Genomic DNA, 22712 nt, shown 5'->3' with positions numbered 1-22712 from the left:
CAAAGAGGATTTCAATAGGAGCTGCTGCTGGGTTACTGTTAGAAATGATCACTGCTAGCTGCAAAGCTGTTCATTCCACAGTGAGGATTTCAATAGGAGCTGCTCCTGGGTTACTCTTAGAAATGATCACTGCTAGCTACAAAGCTGTTCATTCCACAGTGAGGATTTCAATAGGAGCTGCGGCTGGGTTACTGTTAGAAATGATCACTGCTAGCTGCAAAGCTGTTCATTCCACAGTGAGGATTTCAATAGGAGCTGCTGCTGGGTTACTCTTAGAAATGATCACTGCTAGCTGCAAAGCTGTTCATTCCACAGTGAGGATTTCAATAGGAGCTGCGGCTGGGTTACTGTTAGAAATGATCACTGCTAGCTACAAAGCTGTTCATTCCACAGTGAGGATTTCAATAGGAGCTGAGGCTGGGTTACTCTTAGAAATGATCACTGCTAGCTGCAAAGCTGTTCATTCCACAGTGAGGATTTCAATAGGAGCTGCTGCTGGGTTACTGTTAGAAATGATCACTGCTAGCTGCAAAGCTGTTCATTCCACAGTGAGGATTTCAATAGGAGCTGAGGCTGGGTTACTCTTAGAAATGATCACTGCTAGCTGCAAAGCTGTTCATTCCACAGTGAGGATTTCAATAGGAGCTGCTGCTGGGTTACTCTTAGAAATGATCACTGCTAGCTGCAAAGCTGTTCATTCCACAGTGAGGATTTCAATAGGAGCTGCGGCTGGGTTACTATTAGAAATGATCACTGCTAGCTGCAAAGCTGTTCATTCCACAGTGAGGATTTCAATAGGAGCTGCTGCGGGTTACTGTTAGAAATGATCACTGCTAGCTGCAAAGCTGTTCATTCCACAGTGAGGATTTCAATAGGAGCTGAGGCTGGGTTACTCTTAGAAATGATCACTGCTAGCTACAAAGCTGTTCATTCCAGTGAGGATTTCAATAGGAGCTGCGGCTGGGTTACTGTTAGAAATGATCACTGCTAGCTGCAAAGCTGTTCATTCCACAGTGAGGATTTCAATAGGAGCTGCTGCTGGGTTACTGTTAGAAATGATCACTGCTAGCTGCAAAGCTGTTCATTCCAGTGAGGATTTCAATAGGAGCTGCGGCTGGGTTACTCTTAGAAATGATCACTGCTAGCTGCAAAGCTGTTCATTCCACAGTGAGGATTTCAATAGGAGCTGCTGCTGGGTTACTGTTAGAAATGATCACTGCTAGCTACAAAGCTGTTCATTCCAGTGAGGATTTCAATAGGAGCTGCGGCTGGGTTACTGTTAGAAATGATCACTGCTAGCTGCAAAGCTGTTCATTCCACAGTGAGGATTTCAATAGGAGCTGCGGCTGGGTTACTGTTAGAAATGATCACTGCTAGCTACAAAGCTGTTCATTCCACAGTGAGGATTTCAATAGGAGCTGCGGCTGGGTTACTGTTAGAAATGATCACTGCTAGCTGCAAAGCTGTTCATTCCACAGTGAGGATTTCAATAGGAGCTGCTGCGGGTTACTGTTAGAAATGATCACTGCTAGCTGCAAAGCTATTCATTCCAGTGAGGAGTTCAATAGGAGCTGCTGCTGGGTTACTGTTAGAAATGATCACTGCTAGCTGCAAAGCTGTTCATTCCACAGTGAGGATTTCAATAGGAGCTGCGGCTGGGTTACTGTTAGAAATGATCACTGCTAGCTGCAAAGCTGTTCATTCCACAGTGAGGATTTCAATAGGAGCTGCGGCTGGGTTACTGTTAGAAATGATCACTGCTAGCTACAAAGCTGTTCATTCCACAGTGAGGATTTCAATAGGAGCTGCGGCTGGGTTACTCTTAGAAATGATCACTGCTAGCTACAAAGCTGTTCATTCCACAGTGAGGATTTCAATAGGAGCTGCGGCTGGGTTACTGTTAGAAATGATCACTGCTAGCTGCAAAGCTGTTCATTCCAGTGAGGAGTTCAATAGGAGCTGCTGCTGGGTTACTGTTAGAAATGATCACTGCTAGCTACAAAGCTGTTCATTCCAGTGAGGATTTCAATAGGAGCTGCTGCTGGGTTACTCTTAGAAATGATCACTGCTAGCTGCAAAGCTGTTCATTCCACAGTGAGGATTTCAATAGGAGCTGCTGCGGGTTACTGTTAGAAATGATCACTGCTAGCTGCAAAGCTGTTCATTCCACAGTGAGGATTTCAATAGGAGCTGCGGCTGGGTTACTGTTAGAAATGATCACTGCTAGCTACAAAGCTGTTCATTCCAGTGAGGATTTCAATAGGAGCTGCTGCTGGGTTACTGTGAGAAATGATCACTGCTAGCTACAAAGCTGTTCATTCCACAGTGAGTATTTCAATAGGAGCTGAGGCTGGGTTACTCTTAGAAATGATCACTGCTAGCTACAAAGCTGTTCATTCCAGTGAGGATTTCAATAGGAGCTGCTGCTGGGTTACTGTTAGAAATGATCACTGCTAGCTACAAAGCTGTTCATTCCACAGTGAGGATTTCAATAGGAGCTGAGGCTGGGTTACTCTTAGAAATGATCACTGCTAGCTACAAAGCTGTTCATTCCAGTGAGGATTTCAATAGGAGCTGCTGCTGGGTTACTGTTAGAAATGATCACTGCTAGCTGCAAAGCTGTTCATTCCACAGTGAGGATTTCAATAGGAGCTGCTGCTGGGTTACTGTTAGAAATGATCACTGCTAGCTGCAAAGCTGTTCATTCCACAGTGAGGATTTCAATAGGAGCTGCGGCTGGGTTACTGTTTTACACTGAGTGATCGTTATCCACCTCCCCTCTCAGTGACCTCGATCTCTAAGTTTCGAGTTCTCTGTAACCACGTGATTTCCATTAAAGCTCACAGAAGCACACCCAGCAGTGTAATGAGATGCAGTTTGAGAGCAGCTGTACCTGATCTAGTGCATTCCACAGTGAGGATTTCAATAGAAGCTGCGGCTGGGTTACTCTTAGAAATGATCACTGCTAGCTGCAAAGCTGTTCATGACCTTTAATACCCTCTTTATCTCTCTATCAAACCAACCTAAACACGGCCATCGAACACATCATTAAAAGAAGAGGGGCTTAGACCAAACCAGCCTCTCTGGCTGTGTCACTGAGTGTGTTTGTGTCTTTTTAAACACAGTTAAACTACAGGTTTGCTCCTAATGTCACATTTAGTTGCTGGCTGTGTTCAGATCCGCCACTGTTCAGATCAATTGAACACACCCCAACTGAATCACATGATTACAAAGTAATATAGTACCAGTGGGGTTCCTCTTGAATTCATTCTGAATTTCTGACCGTATTGTATTATCAACAGGTCCCTCTCCTGAGCTGTGAGGGGAAATTGCTGCGTTGAGGGGAATATATCTGTGAAAGAGACACTTCTTCACAGAGAGCCGGTGGGATGGGTTACCCAGTCCTGCTGTCGATGCTGAATCACTGGGATCCTTCGAGACCCGTCTTGATAAAGTTTTGAGATCGATCAGCTGCAGGACGAGCTCCGAGGGGCTGAACGAACTCCTCTCGTTCTTGTGTTTTAAGAAGAGAACAGTTTTGTCTCTTAATCTAATCCAGTTTGTCATGCGATGTTTGGAGTGTCTAACTTGGTTTAGAAACAGAACAACTCTTCAGCCATTAGAGAAAGCTGTATGACTTAGACACATACAATCAATACTGGGTATTGGAAAGTGTCATTGTTCTTTTTATTTTAAAGAACTAAATCACCTTGTTATTAGATTGAGAAAAAGCCTAAAAACAGCCCAACCCGCTCCTGCTTCAACTAAACTGATTAAAGTGAGTTTTTAGATAAGTACTTTTTTTACACCACAATCCTTTACAGTAAATAAACAACTCACATTTCTTCCCTCGTCAATCCGAACTGCCTCTGTCTTGCTGTGAAGTCCTTTTTATTCGTTTGTTTGCGACACGCACAGGGGCGTGTCGCAGGTGAGCTCTCTGTGCTGTAAGCATCTCATTGGTTTGTTTTTCATGATGTTTTAATGAAACAAAACTATGTTCTGTTTCGTGTTCTTGTTAGTCTGGTTACGGGAAACTTATTTGGGGAATGCAGAACTTAAAGCCAAAAAAACACGAGTGACGCAGGAAAAAGAAAATAATAGGGTGGGTAGGCAGGTAAAAAATAACTCTGTGTAAAAAAAAAAAAGTCCCTCCTATTTTCTGTTCTGAATTGATCCCAGAATCTCATCAAGCAGCTTCTTGAAGGATCCCAGGGTGTCAGCTTCAACAACATTACTGGGGAGTTGGTTCCAGACCCTCACAATTCTCTGTGTAAAAAAGTGCCTCCTATTTTCTGTTCTGAATGCCCCATTATCTAATTTGTGACCGCTGGTCCTTGTTTCTTTTTTCAGGTTGAAAAAGTCCCCTGGGTTGACATTGTCTATACCTTTTAGGATTTTGAATGTTTGAATCAGATCACCGCGTAGTCTTCTTTGTTCAAGACTGAATAGATTCAATTCTTTTAGCCTGTCTGCATACGACATGCCTTTTTAACCTGGGATAATTCTGGTCGCTCTTCTTTGCACTCTTTCTAGAGCAGCAATATCCTTTTTGTAACGAGGCGACCAGAACTGAACACAATATTCTAGCTGAGGTCTTACTAATGCATTGTAAAATTTTAACATTACTTCCCTTGATTTAAATTCAACACTTCTCACAGTATATCTGAGCATCTTGTTGGCCTCTAAGCGCCCCCTAAATTGGCAACGAAAATGGTCTGCGTATTCGGGAAATAAAAAAATAAAAAAATAAATACATTTTTATTGAACGTTGTTTTTACCTGCCTACCCATCCTATTATTTTCTTTTTCCTGCGTCACTCGTGTTTTTTTGGCTTTAAGTTCTGCATTCCCCAGATAAGTTTCCCGTAACCAGACTAACAAGAACACGAAACAGAACATAGTTTTGTTTAATTAAAACGTCATGAAAAACAAACCAATGAGATGCTTACAGCACAGAGAGCTCACCTGCGACACGCCCCTGTGCGTGTCGCAAACAAACGAATAAAAAGGACTTCACAGCAAGACAGAGGCATTTCTGACGACCGATTATCTACAAAAAATGTAAGTTGTTTATTTATTTTCATTGTAAATGTTACTGTGGTGTAAAAAAATTAAAAAATAAAATAAAATAAAAAGTACAGATCTAAAAACTCACTTTAATCAGTTTAGTTGAAGCAGGGGTTGGGCTGTTTTTAGTTTTTTTCTCAATCTAATAACAAGGTGATTCCGTTGTTTAATCGGCACAAAACCTGCGTTAAAGTGAATGATGACACTTTCTAATACACAGTATTGATGTCATGTGTCTAAATCATACAGCTTTCTCTAATGGCGGAAGAGTTCTTCTGTTTCTGAAGCTAGATTTAAAAAATAAAGCACCACCAGGAACATTAAAATCGGGCACCAGTAGACATTTTTAACTTTTTTTTTATTGTTTGTTTTATTCCTTAGATGCTAGTTTCTCTATATACTAGTCACATGACCCGCCCTGACTCTTCCACGTCACAGGAGAGATGGGCCGTGTCGTGCGGGGAAAGCGATAGCAAACGTGTCCCAGCGCGCGTTAACATCTTTAGTTCAGCAACTCAAAAAGGTACGGGGGGTCAAAAGCAGACTTAACAGGTAACATTTGACCTGGTTTTATATATAATTAAATGAAAACCATTATTTTTAGATGTGCACAAAATATTTAAATGATTTTTTTAAACCATTTAACCAAAAACCCTTTAGAGATTTTGTTTTTTAAGCAAACGTCCCCCGTGTTTAAATTACGCAGCACGAAAGCGCATCACACGATTGATAATGTTTTATTAACTCGAGGGCTTCGATAAATAACTAACTAACTAAAGTCTCCTGTTTAGTTTAACTTTACTTCTGTCTGCCCCTCTTTCCAGACGAGGAGAAATCGAGCGAGGAGGGAGCAGGGGGGGTCCCGGGGGGGCCTGGTGGAAGTGGAGGCTTCAGGTAAAACCTGGAATGGGTGACTCTGCTGTGCAATAGGAGTCTTATTTCCAATCCTCTACACCCACACACTCCACACTCTCCTCTCCCTCTCTGTTCTGAAGTTATGTCTTCATTACTTTGTGTCTCTCCCCCTCTCTCTCTCTCTCTCTCCCTACCTCCCTCCCTCTCTCTCTCTTAGACCCGACTCTCTCTCTCTCTCTCTCTCTCTCTCTCTCTCTCTCTCTCTCTCTCTCTCCCTGTTCTGAAGTTTTCAGTATTGACAGTTACAAAGTACATCACAATATAAACATCTCTCCTCTCTCGCTCTCTCCCCCAGACCTGGTTCTGACTCTTTCCTCTCCCAGCCCTGTGGATCCGGACGGGATCGAGGTCCAAGTGAACCTCCAGCCCGACCCGGCCGACCCGAGGGAGAATGCTGTATAATTAGATTATTATATTGTGTAAGAATGCTGTATAATTACATTGTTATATGGTGTAAGAACGCTGTACTGCTGTATAATATTGTTATATGGTGTAAGAACGCTGTACTGCTGTATAATCGCATTGTTATATGGTGTAAGAACGCTGTACTGCTGTATAATATTGTTATATGGTGTAAGAACGCTGTACTGCTGTATAACTACATTGTTATATGGTGTAAGAACGCTGTACTGCTGTATAACTACATTGTTATATGGTGTAAGAACGCTGTACTGCTGTATAATTGCATTGTTATAGCGTGTAAGAAAGCTGTACTGCTGTATAATTGCATTGTTATATGGTGTAAGAATGCTGTACTGCTGTACAATTGCATTGTTATATGGTGTAAGAACGCTGTACTGCTGTATAATCGCATTGTTATATGGTGTAAGAACACTGTACTGCTGTATAATCGCATTGTTATATGGTGTAAGGACGCTGTACTGCTGTATAATCGCATTGTTATATGGTGTAAGAACGCTGTACTGCTGTATAATCGCATTGTTATATGGTGTAAGGACGCTGTACTGCTGTATAATCGCATTGTTATATGGTGTAAGAATGCTGTATAATTTCATTGTTATATTGTGTAAGAATGCTGTATAATTTCATTGTTATATCATGTAAGAATGCTGTATAATTAGCTTCAGCTAGCTGCCTGGAGGAAGGGCGGTCTGTCTAGCCATGGATTCCCAGAGGTTTCATTTCCCCGACTAACTAAATGGTCAGATGGGTTTTATGTTTTTCCTCTCCTGAGTGCTAACGGACCACGCTGGCATCAAAGCGAGCGAGCAGAGGTGTGCCGAAAATACAATTTCTTATGTGCTGTTGTATAATGAAATTATTACAAAGTACAACGTTGTTCTTCTGTTGTATAATAAAAATATTATAAAGTACAAGAATGTTCTTCTGTTGTATAATTAAATTATTAGACACTGAATTTAGAAAATATGAAAACTCAAATTCAACAGCAAACGTTTCCACTAGAAGTCTTTCTCAGCGTCTTCAGTGTAAATTCAACAGCAAACGTTTCCACTAGAAGTCTCTCTCAGCGTCTTCAGTGTAAATTCAATGGCAAACGTTTCCACTAGAAGTCTCTCTCAGCGTCTTCAGTGTAAATTCAACAGCAAACGTTTCCACTAGAAGTCTTTCTCAGCGTCTTCAGTGTAAATTCAATGGCAAACGTTTCATTGAAGACCTTGTAAACGTGTGTGTGTGTGAGACCCTGAGCGAGTCACTGAACCTCCTTGTGCTCCGTCCTTCGGATGAGACGTCAAACAAACGAGCTCCTATTGGAAGTGACTCTGCAGCAGCAGCAGCAGCAGCAGTTGTTGATGATGCAGAGTTCACCCCCCTAGTCTCTGGAAGTCGCTTTGGAGAAAAAGCCTCCGCTGAACGACTCGTTAATAATAAATCCTAACTTTGTTTAATATAATGGAGACAGTGTGTGAGCCTGTGATCCTGTGAGCCAGTCTGAGACTCGAACCCGGGGTTAAAACGGAAATGATTTAGGGAGTCATTTTGTCAGCTACCATCAATGTAATAATTGCTGCATGTAAACATTCACAGGGCTTTTCTATTGTGAATGACTGTAAGGTTGTAAATAAAAGTGTATGAAAGGAATCCAGCTTTTTGGACGCGCCCTGGAGGTTCAAAACACACCTCTTTTTTGTTTTTATTGGATCTCGCTGTGTAATGTGAGACGCGTATCTTCAGTGTAGAGTGTCTTGCTTTGATTGTCAGCCAAGTACAACAACGACTGTCTATCTACGGCTTTCCGGTGAAGCTGCCAACAATATCCGGTGTGCATGACTCTTTGGCGCGGGACTTCTCGAAACCTCTCGACAAAGGTAGGTCCAAAATAGTTGTTTTTTTTTGCCTCTAAACGGAAAATTATTCAGCTTGGCGACAGGCAGAAATGGAATCTAGACATATTATTCTTATTTTGTTTATTTAGCAGACGTCTTTATCCAAGGCGACTTACAGAGACTAGGGTGTGTGAACTATGCATCAGCTGCAGAGTCATTTACAATTACATCAGTCACTTACAATTACATCTGACGCATTAGTTCAGGAACAAAATGATACCTAAACACCTTCGTCTGGCACGGGGTGCAGCCAAACCAAAAAAGGGCTTTCTGGGTTATAGGCCTAACTGGAAAATCAGCCTCAGAGTTTTTCAGAATAATTTTTTTTTTCCTGGAATATTTAGCTGCACAACGCCAGGATATACCGGTATTTTTTTAATACCAATAAAAATATCGTTAATCTAAAGTGACCTGCTGTTATTTATGTGAATTAAAGCTTGATTATGTCAAGAAACATTTTGCCTGGGCGAGCGCGCTGTGAAAGAGCTCGATGGGCTCCAGAAATGGCCGCCACTTGTGACATCATTGTCCTTCTTTATATAGTCCTGTAAGACAGAGACTTGTTTTTTTGGAGTTTTTTTTTTTTTTTGGTTTATTGAACCGGGACTTTTGTTTAATGAACTGTGTGTTCGAAAATATAAAATAAGTAACCACACGACACGGACTGTAGTAATTAGTATTATTATTATTATTATTATTATTATTATTATTATTATTATTATTATTATTATTATTTTAAAGCAAGTCTTCCGGGAACCTGCAAAGTAACATACTGCACGTGACAGTGTTCGCCAGCAGAGGGCGCCAAAAGAACCTGAAACAACACAAGTTGCTGCGTTAATCCCACGACAACGTTGGACGGGTATGAAACACTTAACCTGAACTAATGCGTCAGAAATACTGAAAAATGAAACACCACAGAGAACCATTTCTTTTAACGTCCACCAGAGGGCAGAGTATTGATCAGGGGTTCCCTATCTTTTACCCGAGGCGCCCCACCTGTTCAGCTGCATTAGACACTGCGGCCCACTATTAGCACTCCTTAGGAGAACGTCAAATTAAAAAACATTTTATATTTGCATTTTACTAAAGTCTGTGGATTCATTTCCAGATTCATCTTCCAACATGGGAAGCTATAACAGCATGCCTTTGTCAGTTGAAGTAATGGGTCATTCATCTGCAAGACCTATTGGTAAGTAACTGGGATCAATAGAATTGATGTTTTTTGGCAATTGTATGTTGTGTTGGTAAATAATTGCACACAGCGATCATAGTTTTGTTATTTACAAATGTTTAAAAGCCACCACAATAAAAAAAAAAAACAATCCTAGGGTAAGCTGTGCACCAGTGGCCAAAATAATGAGGAGGAATATTATTATTATTATTATTATTATTATTATTATTATTATTATGATTATGTATTTATTTGGCAGACACCTTTATCCAAGGTGGCTCACAGGTGTTGCAGGGCAGTACAGGGTTTCAATGCAAGCTTGAAGAGTAAGTCATGTCTGCTCTAGTGCCCTGGGGTTTGAGATCTGGTCTCTAAATCGATTTAAAAGAACAGAAAACATGACAACACGTGCTCTGTCTTTTCTGTTCCGTACCTCATCACGGATCGCTGTTGCTGTGTTGCCTGTTTGACCACACTGGAAATAATCCTGACCCTGTCAGAGCACTAGAGCGGACATTTTGAAAAGAGCTTTGAAACAGACTTTAAAGTTCAAAGTGTAAAAAGTTGTTAGGATGTCACGATGAAAAGAAAAATGACATTTAAAACCGTTGTAGCGACACGTGGGGGGGGGGGGGGGGGGGCTGTATTTATCAGAACAAAAATCAAGTACACCCTATCAACTTAAATTTGCAAAACTTAAATAAATGTCAAACACGAGAGCTCTTAAAATTTACAGCCAAGTTATTTGCAACTAAACCATTTGTAAACGTAACACTGGGGGAAATGGGGCAGCAGTGTGGAGTAGCGGTCAGGGCTCTGGACTCTTGACCGGAGGGTCGTGGGTTCAATCCCAGGTGGGGGACACTGCTGCTGTACCCTTGAGCAAGGTACTTTACCTAGATTGCTCCAGTAAAAACACCCAACTGTATAAATGGGGAATTGTATGTAAAAATAATGTGATATCTTGTAACAATTGTAAGTCGCCCTGGTTAAGGACGTCTGCTAAGAAATAAATAAATAATAAAAACACCAATGAACTCTGAGCAGCTTGAATCAAACACACCTTTGTTGTTCATTTCAGAATTTACTGATGAGGAAGCTCTTTCCTGGCTGAAGAGAAACACCATCCTGCGAAGCAGAGAGTTTATAATCAACTTCTCAAACATAACACATTTAAAGTTTGGTTGGAAAAAATCAAAGTGTATTTTAGCAGGATCAGTAGTCGGGGGTTCAGCTCTGTCATTGCTCGTTGCAGCCGCTGTATTTGCAGGACAGAAAGAAATAGTAAAGCTGTTCTTCAATACTGCAGCAATAATACCTGTATCCAGAAGTTTCATAGCAATGAAAAAGAAACCCATATTTTCTATTGCTGCTATATTGTATGCAGCAAAAACAAGAAACACAAATGCATTGTGGGGACTTGGGATAGGAGCAGGGATAGGAGGGATAGTAGGAGGATATTATGGGGCTAAAGAAAACGAACCAACAGAAGCCTTTAAAAATGTTGATAAAAAAGTCTCGGATTTTATATCTGAAACTGCAGTAGAAATAGTTAACTTTGTAAACGCATGCAGGGCACCAGAAGAAGCTGAACAGAGTCCCGAAACTGTTTAAAACATCTTTAAAATGTTTCATTATTTTAAAACATACTGACACACACACACTGAGACACAGACACACACTGACACACACACACACACACACACTGAGACACAGACACACACTGACACACACACACACACACACTGAGACACAGACACACACTGACACACACACACACACACATTGAGACACAGACACACACTGACACACACACACACACACACTGAGACACAGACACACACTGACACACACACACTGACACACACACACACACACACTGACACACACACACTGAGACACAGACACACACTGACAGACACACACATACACTGAGACACACACACACTGAGACACACACACACACACTGACACACACACACACTGACACACACTGACACACACAGAGACACACACACACGCACGCACACACACACAGACACACACACACTGAGACACACACACAGACACACACACACACTGACACACACACTGAGACACACACACACGCACGCACACACACAGAGACACACACACACACAGAGACACACACACACACAGACACACAGACACACACACACACAGAGACAGACACACACAGAGACAGACACAGAGACACACACACACACTGACACACGCACACACACACACACACAGAGACACACACACACAGACACACACACACAGAGACAGACACACACACACACACACACACAGACACACACACACACACTGACACACACACACACACACACACACACACTGACACACACACACACTGACACACACTGTGCTGGGATAATTCCATTGTTGCTACTGCTGTGATTGTTTAGGGCTTGCATGCTAAGGTTTAAATGTTAATACCGTTGTAAGATTTAGATATCATATAGTGATGAGAGTTGTTATTGTGCTTGTTTCCTCTGTTCTTGTAGCAGGTGCAGGCGGCCCATATAAGGCATGGGAAGTTCTCTTTATTCAGCAACCGCAAGCTGCATCCGTGACACTTCTCAGAAATGTCACAGACTTAGTTAGAATAGGTATAACAGACAGGATGCTTGCAAATAAGACAAGTTGTTATTGTTGAATATGATTTGTCTCTTCTTAATCTTCCAAGCTTTTGCTATCCGATGTATATTGAGTTAAGCTTCTGTGATTGGTTCACAATAACTGTAGGCTGCAAGGTATATATTATGCTTGCTGACTCTGCGCAGTCAGAACTCTATGTTTTTCTAACACCACGTGTGCTGAGAGTGTTCTCGGGTTTGCAAACCATTAAACTTGTTTACTCAATTTTGTCTGTTCTGCTGAGTCTCTATTACAGGGAGTGGTATTAAAACTTCCATGACAACACACACACACACACACACACACACACACACTGCTGTGCAAAAGTCTTAGACATTTTGTACATTTTGGGGGTGGGGTGTTTATACTACCATCTATACATTAAAAAAAAACAAGAAAAAAACCTTCGACTTCTTTTTTCATTTATTTTGGATGCTTCTCCTCTCGGCTCTCTCAAAGATCCCATTTGAATTGCTTCACTGTCTCCTGTCTCCTCACTCCTCTCTCTTGTCTTCTCTCTCCTCTCCTCCTCCTCTCTCCTCTCCTCTCTCTTGTCTCCTTTATCCTGTCTACTCTCTCCTCTCTTTTGTCTCCTCTCTCTTGTCTCCTTTCCTCCTCCTGTCTCCTCTCCTCTCTTCTCTCCTCCTCTCTTCTCTCTTGTCTCCTCTCTCCTCTCCTCCTCTCTCTCTCTCGCTGCTGTACAACTGCTGAGTGTCACATAATTCAACCAGCCATCTGCGATGCAATCCAATCCGTACTCCTAAAATAACTTCTTCCTGTAACCACACCTAACCGGAAAACGAAACTCAACTTTAGTTTCATTAAAAACATCTTGGGGGGCGAAGCAAAAACTCTCTTGATATTCGACAGCTCACAGAGTTTACCGGCGACACCCCCTGTGGTGGGAGGAGGAAAAAACACAACAAAAAACCAACGGACTTTGACTCAGCAGACAGAGAAAGAGTCCGGATAGGCGAGAGAAGAAGGAAGCGCGATTAATTACTAATGGGTGAGCTGTTCATTTATTTTAATTGTAAATGTTACTGCGGTGTTAAAAAAAAAAGTACAGATCTAAAAACTCACTTTAATCAGTTTAGTTGAAGCAGGAGCGGGTTGGGCTGTTTTTTTAGTTTTTTTTCTCAATCTAATAACAAGGTGATTCGGTTGTTTAATCGGTACAAAACCTGCGTTAAAGTGAATAATGACACTTTCTAATACACAGTATCGATGTTATGTGTCGAAATCATACAGCTTTCTCTAATGGCTGAAGAGGTTTTTTTTCTGTTTCTGAACCAAGCTGGACACTCCAAACATCGCATGACAAACCAGCCATGATCTGTGTTAGATTAAGAGACAAAGAGAGTTAAACTGGGGTTATTAAAAAAACACAAGAACATTTACGAGCGAGAGGAGTCCGTTCAGCCCCTCAGAGCTCGTTCGCTTCCCAGCTGCTGGTTGATCTCAGATCTTTGTCAAGTCGGGTCCTGGTTTCTGTGTCTGTTTAACTTCTTTTAAGATTTTTTTTTTTTTAAAACTAGATTCAAGCCCCGCTGCCGCCAGCAGAGCCTGGTTGGAAAGCGATGCTGTGACGTCACGGCCCTGACTGTTGCTATGCGGTTCAAACACACCATGTGTTTACATTGGAAACGCACGTTTCCTGTCTATCCGGCTGTGAGATAAAGAGAAACTCAATTCAAACAGCAAACAAGGGCGCTGGCAGAGTGCTGTACGCAGATAAACTGCGTTTACACACTTTTGAATTTGGGCAATAAGGGAGGAAATAAATGGGGGGTCGGGGGGAGGCTGTGCTTGACTGGGCTGTCAATAACAAATGTATCTGTTCATGTTTATAGTGTTGCCAAGTCTGGCGAGAAACAAAAATAAAGCGGCACTGCCTTTCAAAACAAGCGGTTGTTTATGCAAATTCCAACCCGCGGCTCTCAAAAACAAGCCCAGATCCCGCTTATTATAAGCGGACTCGGCAACTGTGTCTGAATCAACCTAAATTCGTTCCGCTTTCCTTAGACATTCCTAAAAGAAACACAGAGACAGATGTAAGCCGTGTTTTATTTATTTATTTATTTATATGTCGACTTTATTATCACGAGGCACTGTATTTGTTTGGCGGAAATAATTGCGTTGGGTTTTTAGTATAATTGCCATCACTGCAGTCTAATTGTAATTGAAACAGAAAAAAATAGCACTGGAATTGGAATGTCAGCAAACTGCTGTAATTGAACTGTAATTCCAATTATAATTAACCGCGGGTCTCTCTGTTTCAGCGCCCCGCACACGCCCCCCTGAGCTGAGGATGGTGCTGCTTGGGAAGACCGGGGTTGGAAAAAGCGCCTCTGGAAACACCATCCTGGGCAGTAAGGTGTTTGACTCCCAGCCCGCTGCCTGCTCCGTGTCCCGGCAGTGCGAGAAGGGCTCTGTGACGGTACGCGGCCGACGCCTGTGCGTGATCGACACACCCGGCTTCTTCGACACGCAGCTCCCTAAAGACGAATTCAACCTGGAGATTGCAAAGTGCATCTCCCTGGGCGCCCCGGGACCCCACGCCTTCCTGCTGGTGATGCCGGTGGGCCGCTACACGGAGCACGAGAGGGAAACGGTGCGGGAAATCCAGGAGATGTTCAGCGAGGAAGCGTGGAAGTACACCATCGTTCTCTTCACCCGCGGAGACGAGCTGGGAGGGGAGTCGATCGAGGAGTTCGTGAGACAGAACCCGCACCTCCAGGAGCTGGTGGATAAGTGCGGGGGGCGCTGCCAAGCCTTCAGCAACGAGAACACTGGCAATCGCGCCCAGGTCCGAGAGCTGCTGGGGAAGATCGACAGCATGCTGGAGGCGAGAGGAGGAGGAGGTTGCTGCTACACCAACGAGATGTACCGGGAGGCTGAGGCGGCGATCGCACGGGAGACGGAGAGGAGAGTCAGGGAGAGGCAGGAGGAGATACGCAGGGAGGAGGAGAGGATCCAGCGGAGCGAAGCGGAGATGAGGCGGAGGGAGAGCGCGGTTCACCAGCAGCAGGAAAGGCTGGAGAGGGAGAGAGAGAGGGAGAGGAGGGAGATGGAGGAGGAGAGGAAGAGACTGGAGCGAGCCAGAGAGGAGCTGGAGCAGGTAAAACGGAGGAAGTAACAGCCAGCGTTTTTATAACTGTGGAGAGGGGAGAGACTATTGATTTATACTGAAATCTTATTAATAGAGATTTGTTTATAGTTTGCATATAAAAGTAATCTGTGAGCCTAATGATCAGTCATTCTTCACAGTATACAGCTATGTGTATTGTATTGTATTATATGGTATTGTACTGTATATACAGCTATGGCCAAAAGTTTCCCTGTATAATGAACTACAGCTCCCAGCATGCCTCTGCACCCGCAGCAATGGTGAGGCATGCTGGGAGCTGTAGTTCTTTATGCTGTGGTCTCGTATCACAAGCGATACAGACCTCTATTACGGTACATCATGTACAGCTGTGGGCAAATGTTTAGCATCACCCTCTATGTAGAATCAACTGGCTGGCTAGGACTACAGCTCCCAGCATGCCTCTGCACCCGCAGCAATGACGAGGCATGCTGGGAGCTGTAGTTCTTTATGCTGTGGTTTTGTGTTTACCGGGTTTAGGCTGAAGCAGCGATGAGAGGCGAGCAGGAGAGGAAAGCGAAGGAGAGACAGGAGGAGGAGAGACACAGGCTGGAGGCAGCGATCCGAGAGAGAGAAGAGGAGATGAGCCGGAGAGAGAGAGAGATGAAGGAGCGGGAGGAGTGGCAGGCGAGAGAGAGGGAGCAGGAAAAGAGGAGGGAGGAGGAGGAGAGGGCGAGGCTGAACAGGGAGTGGGAGGAGCTGGCCGAGGCGAAGAGGGAGTGCGGGAAAAGAGCCAGGGAAAAGGCTGAGAGATGCAACGACTTTATAAAGAAGATGCTGTCCGTGCTGGCAGGGGCGCTAGTGGGAGTGGGGCTGGGGGTGATGCTAGGGATTGGTGCTGGGGTCATGGCTGTTAATATGCTAGCAGGTACAGGGCTGTTAAATTTGAAAAGTGCGGCGGTAGTGGTGGGGGCAGCAGGGGTGATAGGAGTGGTAGGAGGAGGGGTAGCTGGGGGGCTGATTGGAGCAGAGTCTGACAGCTCTATGGAAGCAATGACAGCGGTGATAGAGAGAGCTCGGAAAGTGTTTGAGATGCTGGCACAGAGTGGGGGGCTGCACGGGCCGTTCAAGATGCCGGCTATTCAACCCAAGAAACCCCAGTGATCCTACTGGCCGTGCTGCAGAGACTCTCGTCTCGAATGAGTCTGAATTTACATTGAAGACATTGAGAAAGACTTCTAGTGGAAACGTTTGCCATTGAATTTACACTGAAGACGCTGAGAAAGACTTCTAGTGGAAACGTTTGCCGTTGAATTTACATTGAAGACACTGAGAAAGACTTCTAGTGGAAACGTTTGCCATTGAATTTACACTGAAGATGAGACATCCTTCAGATGAGACATTAAACAAACAAGGTCCTATTGGAAGTGACTCTGCAGCAGCCACTGACTCCCTGTGTGTGCGTGCGTGTGTGTGTGTGTGTGTGTGTGTGTGACCCTGAGCGAGTCGCTTCACCTCCTTGTGCTCTGTCTTTCGGATGAGACGTCAAACAAACGAGCTCCTATTGGAAGTGACTCTGCAGCAGCAGCAGCAGCAGTTGTTGATGATGCAGAGTTCACCCCCCTAGTCTCTGGAAGTCGCTTTGGAGAAAAGCCTCCGCTGAATGACAATAATAATAATAACAATAATATATATATATATATATATGTATGTATATATGTGTATATATATATATATATATATGTGTGTGTGTGTGTGTGTGTATATATATATATGTATATATATATATATATGTGTGTGTGTGTGTGTCTCTTCAATGTTAACTCAATGGCAAACGGTACGACCAGAAGTCTTTCTCAGCGGGTGCAGGGTCTTCGGTTCAGCGTTTTCAGGGCCCACGAAGTCAGGTTTTTTTTCTTTTCTGGTGTTTCTGAAAGCTCTTGGAGGATTTCCTGTGCCTTATTACGCCTGGAGCTTTGATTTTGTAATTGACAGCCGGTGATCGATATGACTGGCAGGTGCTAGACTTTTTTTTTTTACTGGGCTGGGTGTGGAGATTCAAACAGATTCAAACTTCTTACAGTCCATAACAATCTAACAGCATCCAAAGTGCACAGCTTTAGGGAGTGGTATTAATATCACCGGTGCTAACAGAAGTCAAGGTTCAAGGCTATACTGGAGGCTGTGTGGTCCAGTGGTTAAAGAAAAGGGCTTGTAACCAGGAGATCCCCGGTTCAAATCCCACCTCAGCCACTGACTCACTGTGTGACCCTGAGCAAGTCACTTAACCTCCTTGTGCTCCGTCTTTCGGGTGAGACGTAGTTGTAAGTGACTCTGCAGCTGATGCATAGTTCACACACCCTAGTCTCTGTAAGTCGGATAAAGGCATCTGCTAAATAAACAAAGAATTATTATGTGCTCAGAGAAACGTCTGTCCCTCTCTCTCTCCATTACTCCCCTCACCCTCTCTCACTGCAACCTGCCTGAGTTTTCAAGCACTCCGCAGACTGCAGCTAGCAGCTATCTCTCATCCGTCTGATCCACAGCAACACAAGACAGGCAGCTAGTCTGAGTGACGCAGACCGATCCACGACCATAAAGTATCTGCGCCTCGGCACTGTGTTCAAAATGATTGCACCTGACAGCACTGCTGCTCTGATTCCAGTCACACAGCGCCATCTGCTGATACAAAAACAGTATTGCTGTTATTCAACAATTTGCAAGTACAGCAAAGACGAAAACAGCAGCACGTGAATTAGATTTTCCCTGTGAACTGAAGAATGAAAATCTTGATTGGAAGTTTCTGTAAGTACTTGAAAATGAAAACACATCTTACAATATACAAAACAAAACATAAGGAGTATCAAAGCAATGTTCAGGAAAATTGAAAATTGTCTCTAAATCTTAGATTCCTCAAAATAGCCACCCTTTGCCTTAATAACAGCCTCACAAACACGAGGCATTCAGTTAACAAGTTTCAGCAGGAAATCACCCGACATGTCTTCCCAGCTCTTCTGCAGCAATTCCCAGAGATGTAGGGCACTTGGGGGTAGCTTTGCTTTGACTCTTCTGTCCAGTTCGTCCCATACAAGTTCTATGGGATTGAGGTCTGGAGACTGGGCAGGCCAGGTCATTAGATTGAGTTGTCCTTCACTTTCCTTCTTCGCCAGATAGTTCTTGCACAACTTTGAGGTGTGTTTCGGGTCATTATCCTGCTGAAGAATGAAGGACTGCCCAACTAGCCGTAATCCTGATGGAATGGCATGACTCTGGAGTATGCTATGATAGCCATGCTGATGGACTTGGTAAAGATCACAAACGTTTGACTGGTACTGTACATACATACATACATACATACATACATACATACACACATACATACATACATACATACATACATACATACATACATACATACATACAGTACATCTACCAAGAATGTCATATATACCTGTGCGCTGAAGACCAGCCGTTTCAGAGACAGTCCCAGTCGTTTTAGATACTGTGCCTTTTCTTCATCGGTCTTACGAGATCCTGCTCGCAATGATTCGCTGGCCAGGATCGACTCGGCAAAAGCCAGCAATTTATTATGAAAGTAAAATCTATTTTGTGAAATGCCACTGTTCCACTTCTCCCAGTACCAGCAGCTGTGGGACGAGTCATTTTCTCAGAGGCTCTTGGGCACGTAACCCCTGGTTTGCACCCCTTCAGGTTCCTTTCTGTCCCAGACTGGCTCCTCTGACTGGCTCTGCAGGATCCCTGGCTTCAGGGGCGCCGCCACCAGGGGGGGCCATTGCCCCTGCACTTTTCCAACAGGGGGGGGCGAGTATACAGTTTGGCCCCCGTACTTTTACTGTGAAAAAATAAAGCTGCCAATTTTTTTTTTTTTATGTCTCAGTGTGGCGCTGTTGTGTATTAACCAGTTATTTTCTTACATGGTGGTTAATTTAAATTAGAATACACTTTCTATGGAAAGGAAAACAGAGGGGTCATAACAGTTTCTTAGCTGCATTTGGCCAGATTGAATCGGCAGTACCGATCTGCATGGCAGAAAGTGGATACACACCAACGTTTACTTAATCAGGTACACCTTTTTGTTTTCCTGTAGACCGTACAGTTCTATAATTATAATAATTGATATCATTGTGAGAAGCAAATAGTAATCGATTCAGATTTAAACAGCGAGAGAAAGTAGCATGTAAGGGTTTGCATGACCACGTTTGTTTTACTGTTAAGAAACAAGCGTGAGGCAATCTGTTTATTTAGATAAGTTTTGTATAAAATGAAACTTTTTTTTCGAAATAAGCTACTTTTATCTCTTTCTTAATTACATCATGGATATCTGGCAAACGAGCTAAACCATTTTTCTAGCTATACATTCAAAAATATATATCAGGTTTACTATGTTCGCAGAGTATTGATTGGAAATTGGTTATCAATAGAGATGTAAAATAACACTGTTTGTGTTTTTGTATTACTTGAAAAAGACGATCACATATGAAAGTGAAAGTAAAACACATTGTAGCATTCATTGGAAGATGCATGAACAAGAGTAGGGGAGACCGGGGCTGGATGTCACACTTTTTACTGTATTATTATCTTCCTCAATCTGGTGACATTCTGCGAGGTTCTGTTCCTCGTTATATTGAAGAATAACTCTTCACGTACAAATTGATGTCTTTTTATTTCAGCGTAACTTTATTCCAAATATGATATTTAGACGGTTGAAAATGCGCCGGTCACCTGTGACAACCTGCCCCATACTGGGGTTGGGTGTCACAGAGTATTTTCTTGGTTTTACAGTAGACAATAATGCAACATTTTTTTTTTTTTTTTTTAATAACATAAAGTTTCTACTGTGTATTTTTACTTTTTATGTGAACATAGAAAATATAGACCTCTATATATATTTGAAATGTTGCCCCATGCTACAAAATAATACCACAGCCTCCACAGAACCGGAGGACAAACAGTAAATAACTTAAATAAGCATTACATGGTGACATATCCCACATGTTGTTGTAAAACAAGTAGAATATATAAGACTTTTTCCTATAGGATTTACATGTGACAACCAACCCTAAACCCGACTTCACATGACGACTTAATTCTCTCAGTACTACTGGGAGAACCTACTGGTACACCAAAAGATTTTACACCAAAAGATAGCCAGTATCTGGTTCTATTAACATGGCCATCAGTTCAAACAAACTCCAATACTACAAAAAGTTATAACATAAATAACAAGATATACATTTTTTACTTAGGGTATGAAAAAAAAATGAAATATGTGCTAACCTGCGCCATCTAGTGTCATAGTTATGAGCACTGTGACAACCAGCCCCGGTCCCCCCTACAGCATTTATTTTATTATTTTTATTATTTATTTCTTAGCAGACGCCCTTATCCAGGGCGACTTACAATTGTTACAAGATATCACATTATTTCACATTATACAGATATTACATTATTTTACCATTTATACAGTTGGGTTTTTACTGGAGCAATCTAGGTAAAGTACCTTGCTCAAGGGTACAGCAGCAGTGTCCCCCACCTGGGATTGAACCCACGACCCTCCGGTCAAGAGTCCAGAGCCCTAACCACTACTCCATATCATATTAATCTTGTATATTTTATATCATATTAATCTTGATCTTTTCTGCTTTTTTTAAATTAGGTGATTGACTTTTGTGGGAATGTCATTTTTAAAAAGTTTAACTAATTAAACTATAATATCTTAAACAATGAAACTGATCTATGATTTTATTAAGTTGCAAGATATATATATAAAAAAACACTAGGAATATAAATCATGCTAATTTTACACTACAAATTCCAATGCACCACAAAACAGCTGAGCAAATCCTTCTTACCCTGTGAGGCAGGGCTGAGGTCCTGCACGTGTAAACAGTGTGTTTTTGTTTGATTGTAAATAATGTTTTTGATGTTCCAGAGCCCTGACCGCTACTCCACACTGCTGCCCCTATTTTCTCCGTACTGTTTTAGTGTTAGAAATATGACTCTTTCAACACAAACTGATTTCAAATATTTGAAGTGTGCAACACGTCATTAGCTGGAGTAAACAGAAAGGGTCATTAAGTCAATCTGACAGTTAATCGATTTCTTTTTTTTAAAGAATCGTCACAAGTGCCATTTTTAAGGCAAGTCGTTTGGGTAGGAATATACGTCAGTACATATATTTCTGCAGTTATGATTACAGTTTAAATTAATAGCATTGCCAGTAGGGACCATTTTAAATGCAACTGTTTACAGATCCTGTCGTGCTTGACCAGCAGCAGAACAGCAATAGAAAACATTCACTGTTCTTGCTGAATACTTTTAAACCTTTGTCTGTTTGCAATTATGATAATGAGGGTCTCAATGAGCGCATCGGTCTGTTTAGCGGCCACACTGGCACAGTTAGGAGTACAGAGAGCAGTAGGCGCTGTATTAGATTTGTGGAGCGCGAAAATACAAGCCAAAAAAAATAAATGTCAGAGGAAGGGCAGCAAACTCAAAAGAAAAGAAAAGTTTTCTGAGAAGGAGCTTCCTTCCTACGGCTGAGGTCACTCAGCATGAAATTGAGTTATTTAGAAAAGCCTCAGCCAACATCAGTTATGCGACCAAAGAGGCCACATGGTCCTCTATAGTGGAGAAAGTCAATGTTACCAGGAGGACAGTCAACCAGCTGATGAAAAGGTGAAATTCAGCTATTAGGTCTAGGCTGACCTGCGGAGTGAGACGATAATGCTTTAGCACCGTGTAAGATTAGTTTATTTCTTAAAAATAATAATTCAGTCTTCATTTGATCTTCAATCCAAACTGTTTAATTCCAGAACAAAAACAAGTCCGAACGAAAACAGTGCAGAACGTAATCGGATACAAACTGCAGTCTTGAAACAAAAAAGTTGAAAACCTGCAGAACTCTTATCAATGGAAAAACATTCAGTTTTCAGTGAGAGTTTGATAAGAGCCCCGACATACAAGTCTACAGAGGTTTATATACAGAACAAAGCCAGTCCCCATGGATGGCACTTTTAGCTGAAATCTTTGTAGATCAGAACTGGCTTCAGCTGTCTTGACTGTGTCTCGTACCTGTGATCAAAATCAGCACTTTAATTAGCAAAGCGACTCAAGCATAAACAAGAATCCTCCACACGAGGTCACAACCACTCCCTGAATCATCAAATAACCAGTTTCTTATCTTGTCTCTGAGACAAGCAGGCACCACCTGCTGGGTGCCAGTCCACAGGGAGAGAGCCCCAGTGATTTCCCCCCCCCAATTTCCATTTAAAGAGTTTGTAAAATTGTCACAATTTATATCAAATCTTAAATTCTTAGCACCGCATCCACAGGCATCCCAAACGAAGAGACCCTGGGTTTGTACATGCGGGGTCTTCTCCGTCCTGCTCTCCTCTGAAGGTTTTCCTGCCTATCCTCAACAAGAGCTAAGCGTCGCCACAGCAGGAATGTGCCACCGCAGCCATCCTGAGGCC

General features: G+C 42.6%; 2 protein-coding genes and 1 long non-coding RNA gene across 5 annotated transcripts; all 3 read left to right on the top strand.

The window, feature by feature from the left end:
* Positions 1-4928: 4928 nt before the first annotated feature.
* On the top strand, positions 4929-7349 carry LOC117968042 (uncharacterized). 2 transcript variants are annotated; one of them, XM_059019077.1, is made up of 3 exons: positions 4929-5063; positions 5894-5963; positions 6280-7349. In XM_059019077.1, the coding sequence occupies exons 1-3, from the start codon at positions 4944-4946 to the stop codon at positions 6384-6386; spliced, it is 297 nt and encodes a 98-aa protein (XP_058875060.1). In that variant the 5' UTR covers positions 4929-4943; the 3' UTR covers positions 6387-7349. The 2 variants fall into 2 exon arrangements, with proteins under 2 accessions (XP_058875060.1, XP_058875059.1); XM_059019076.1 differs by lacking the exon at positions 4929-5063 and adding an exon at positions 5107-5592.
* An 851-nt stretch (positions 7350-8200) lies between these two features.
* Positions 8201-12411, top strand: LOC117432588 (uncharacterized). Of its 2 annotated transcripts, XR_009322303.1 has the most exons (4): positions 8201-8272; positions 9032-9152; positions 9402-9482; positions 10546-12411. It is a non-coding gene; the product is annotated as an uncharacterized LOC117432588 (long non-coding RNA). The 2 variants fall into 2 exon arrangements; XR_009322302.1 differs by lacking the exon at positions 9032-9152 and having other exon boundaries at positions 8209-8272.
* Positions 12412-12771: 360 nt separating this feature from the next.
* LOC117432532 (GTPase IMAP family member 4-like) lies at positions 12772-19019 on the top strand. Its single transcript, XM_059019072.1, has 3 exons — positions 12772-13137; positions 14411-15249; positions 15757-19019. The coding sequence occupies exons 1-3, from the start codon at positions 13134-13136 to the stop codon at positions 16378-16380; spliced, it is 1467 nt and encodes a 488-aa protein (XP_058875055.1). The 5' UTR covers positions 12772-13133; the 3' UTR covers positions 16381-19019.
* Positions 19020-22712: the final 3693 nt, after the last annotated feature.

The sequence above is a fragment of the Acipenser ruthenus genome, unplaced genomic scaffold (genome assembly GCF_902713425.1).
Source record: "Acipenser ruthenus unplaced genomic scaffold, fAciRut3.2 maternal haplotype, whole genome shotgun sequence".
Classification (NCBI taxonomy): domain Eukaryota; kingdom Metazoa; phylum Chordata; class Actinopteri; order Acipenseriformes; family Acipenseridae; genus Acipenser; species Acipenser ruthenus.
Note: the sequence above shows the minus strand (reverse complement) of the source record. Positions and strands in the feature narration are given on the sequence as shown.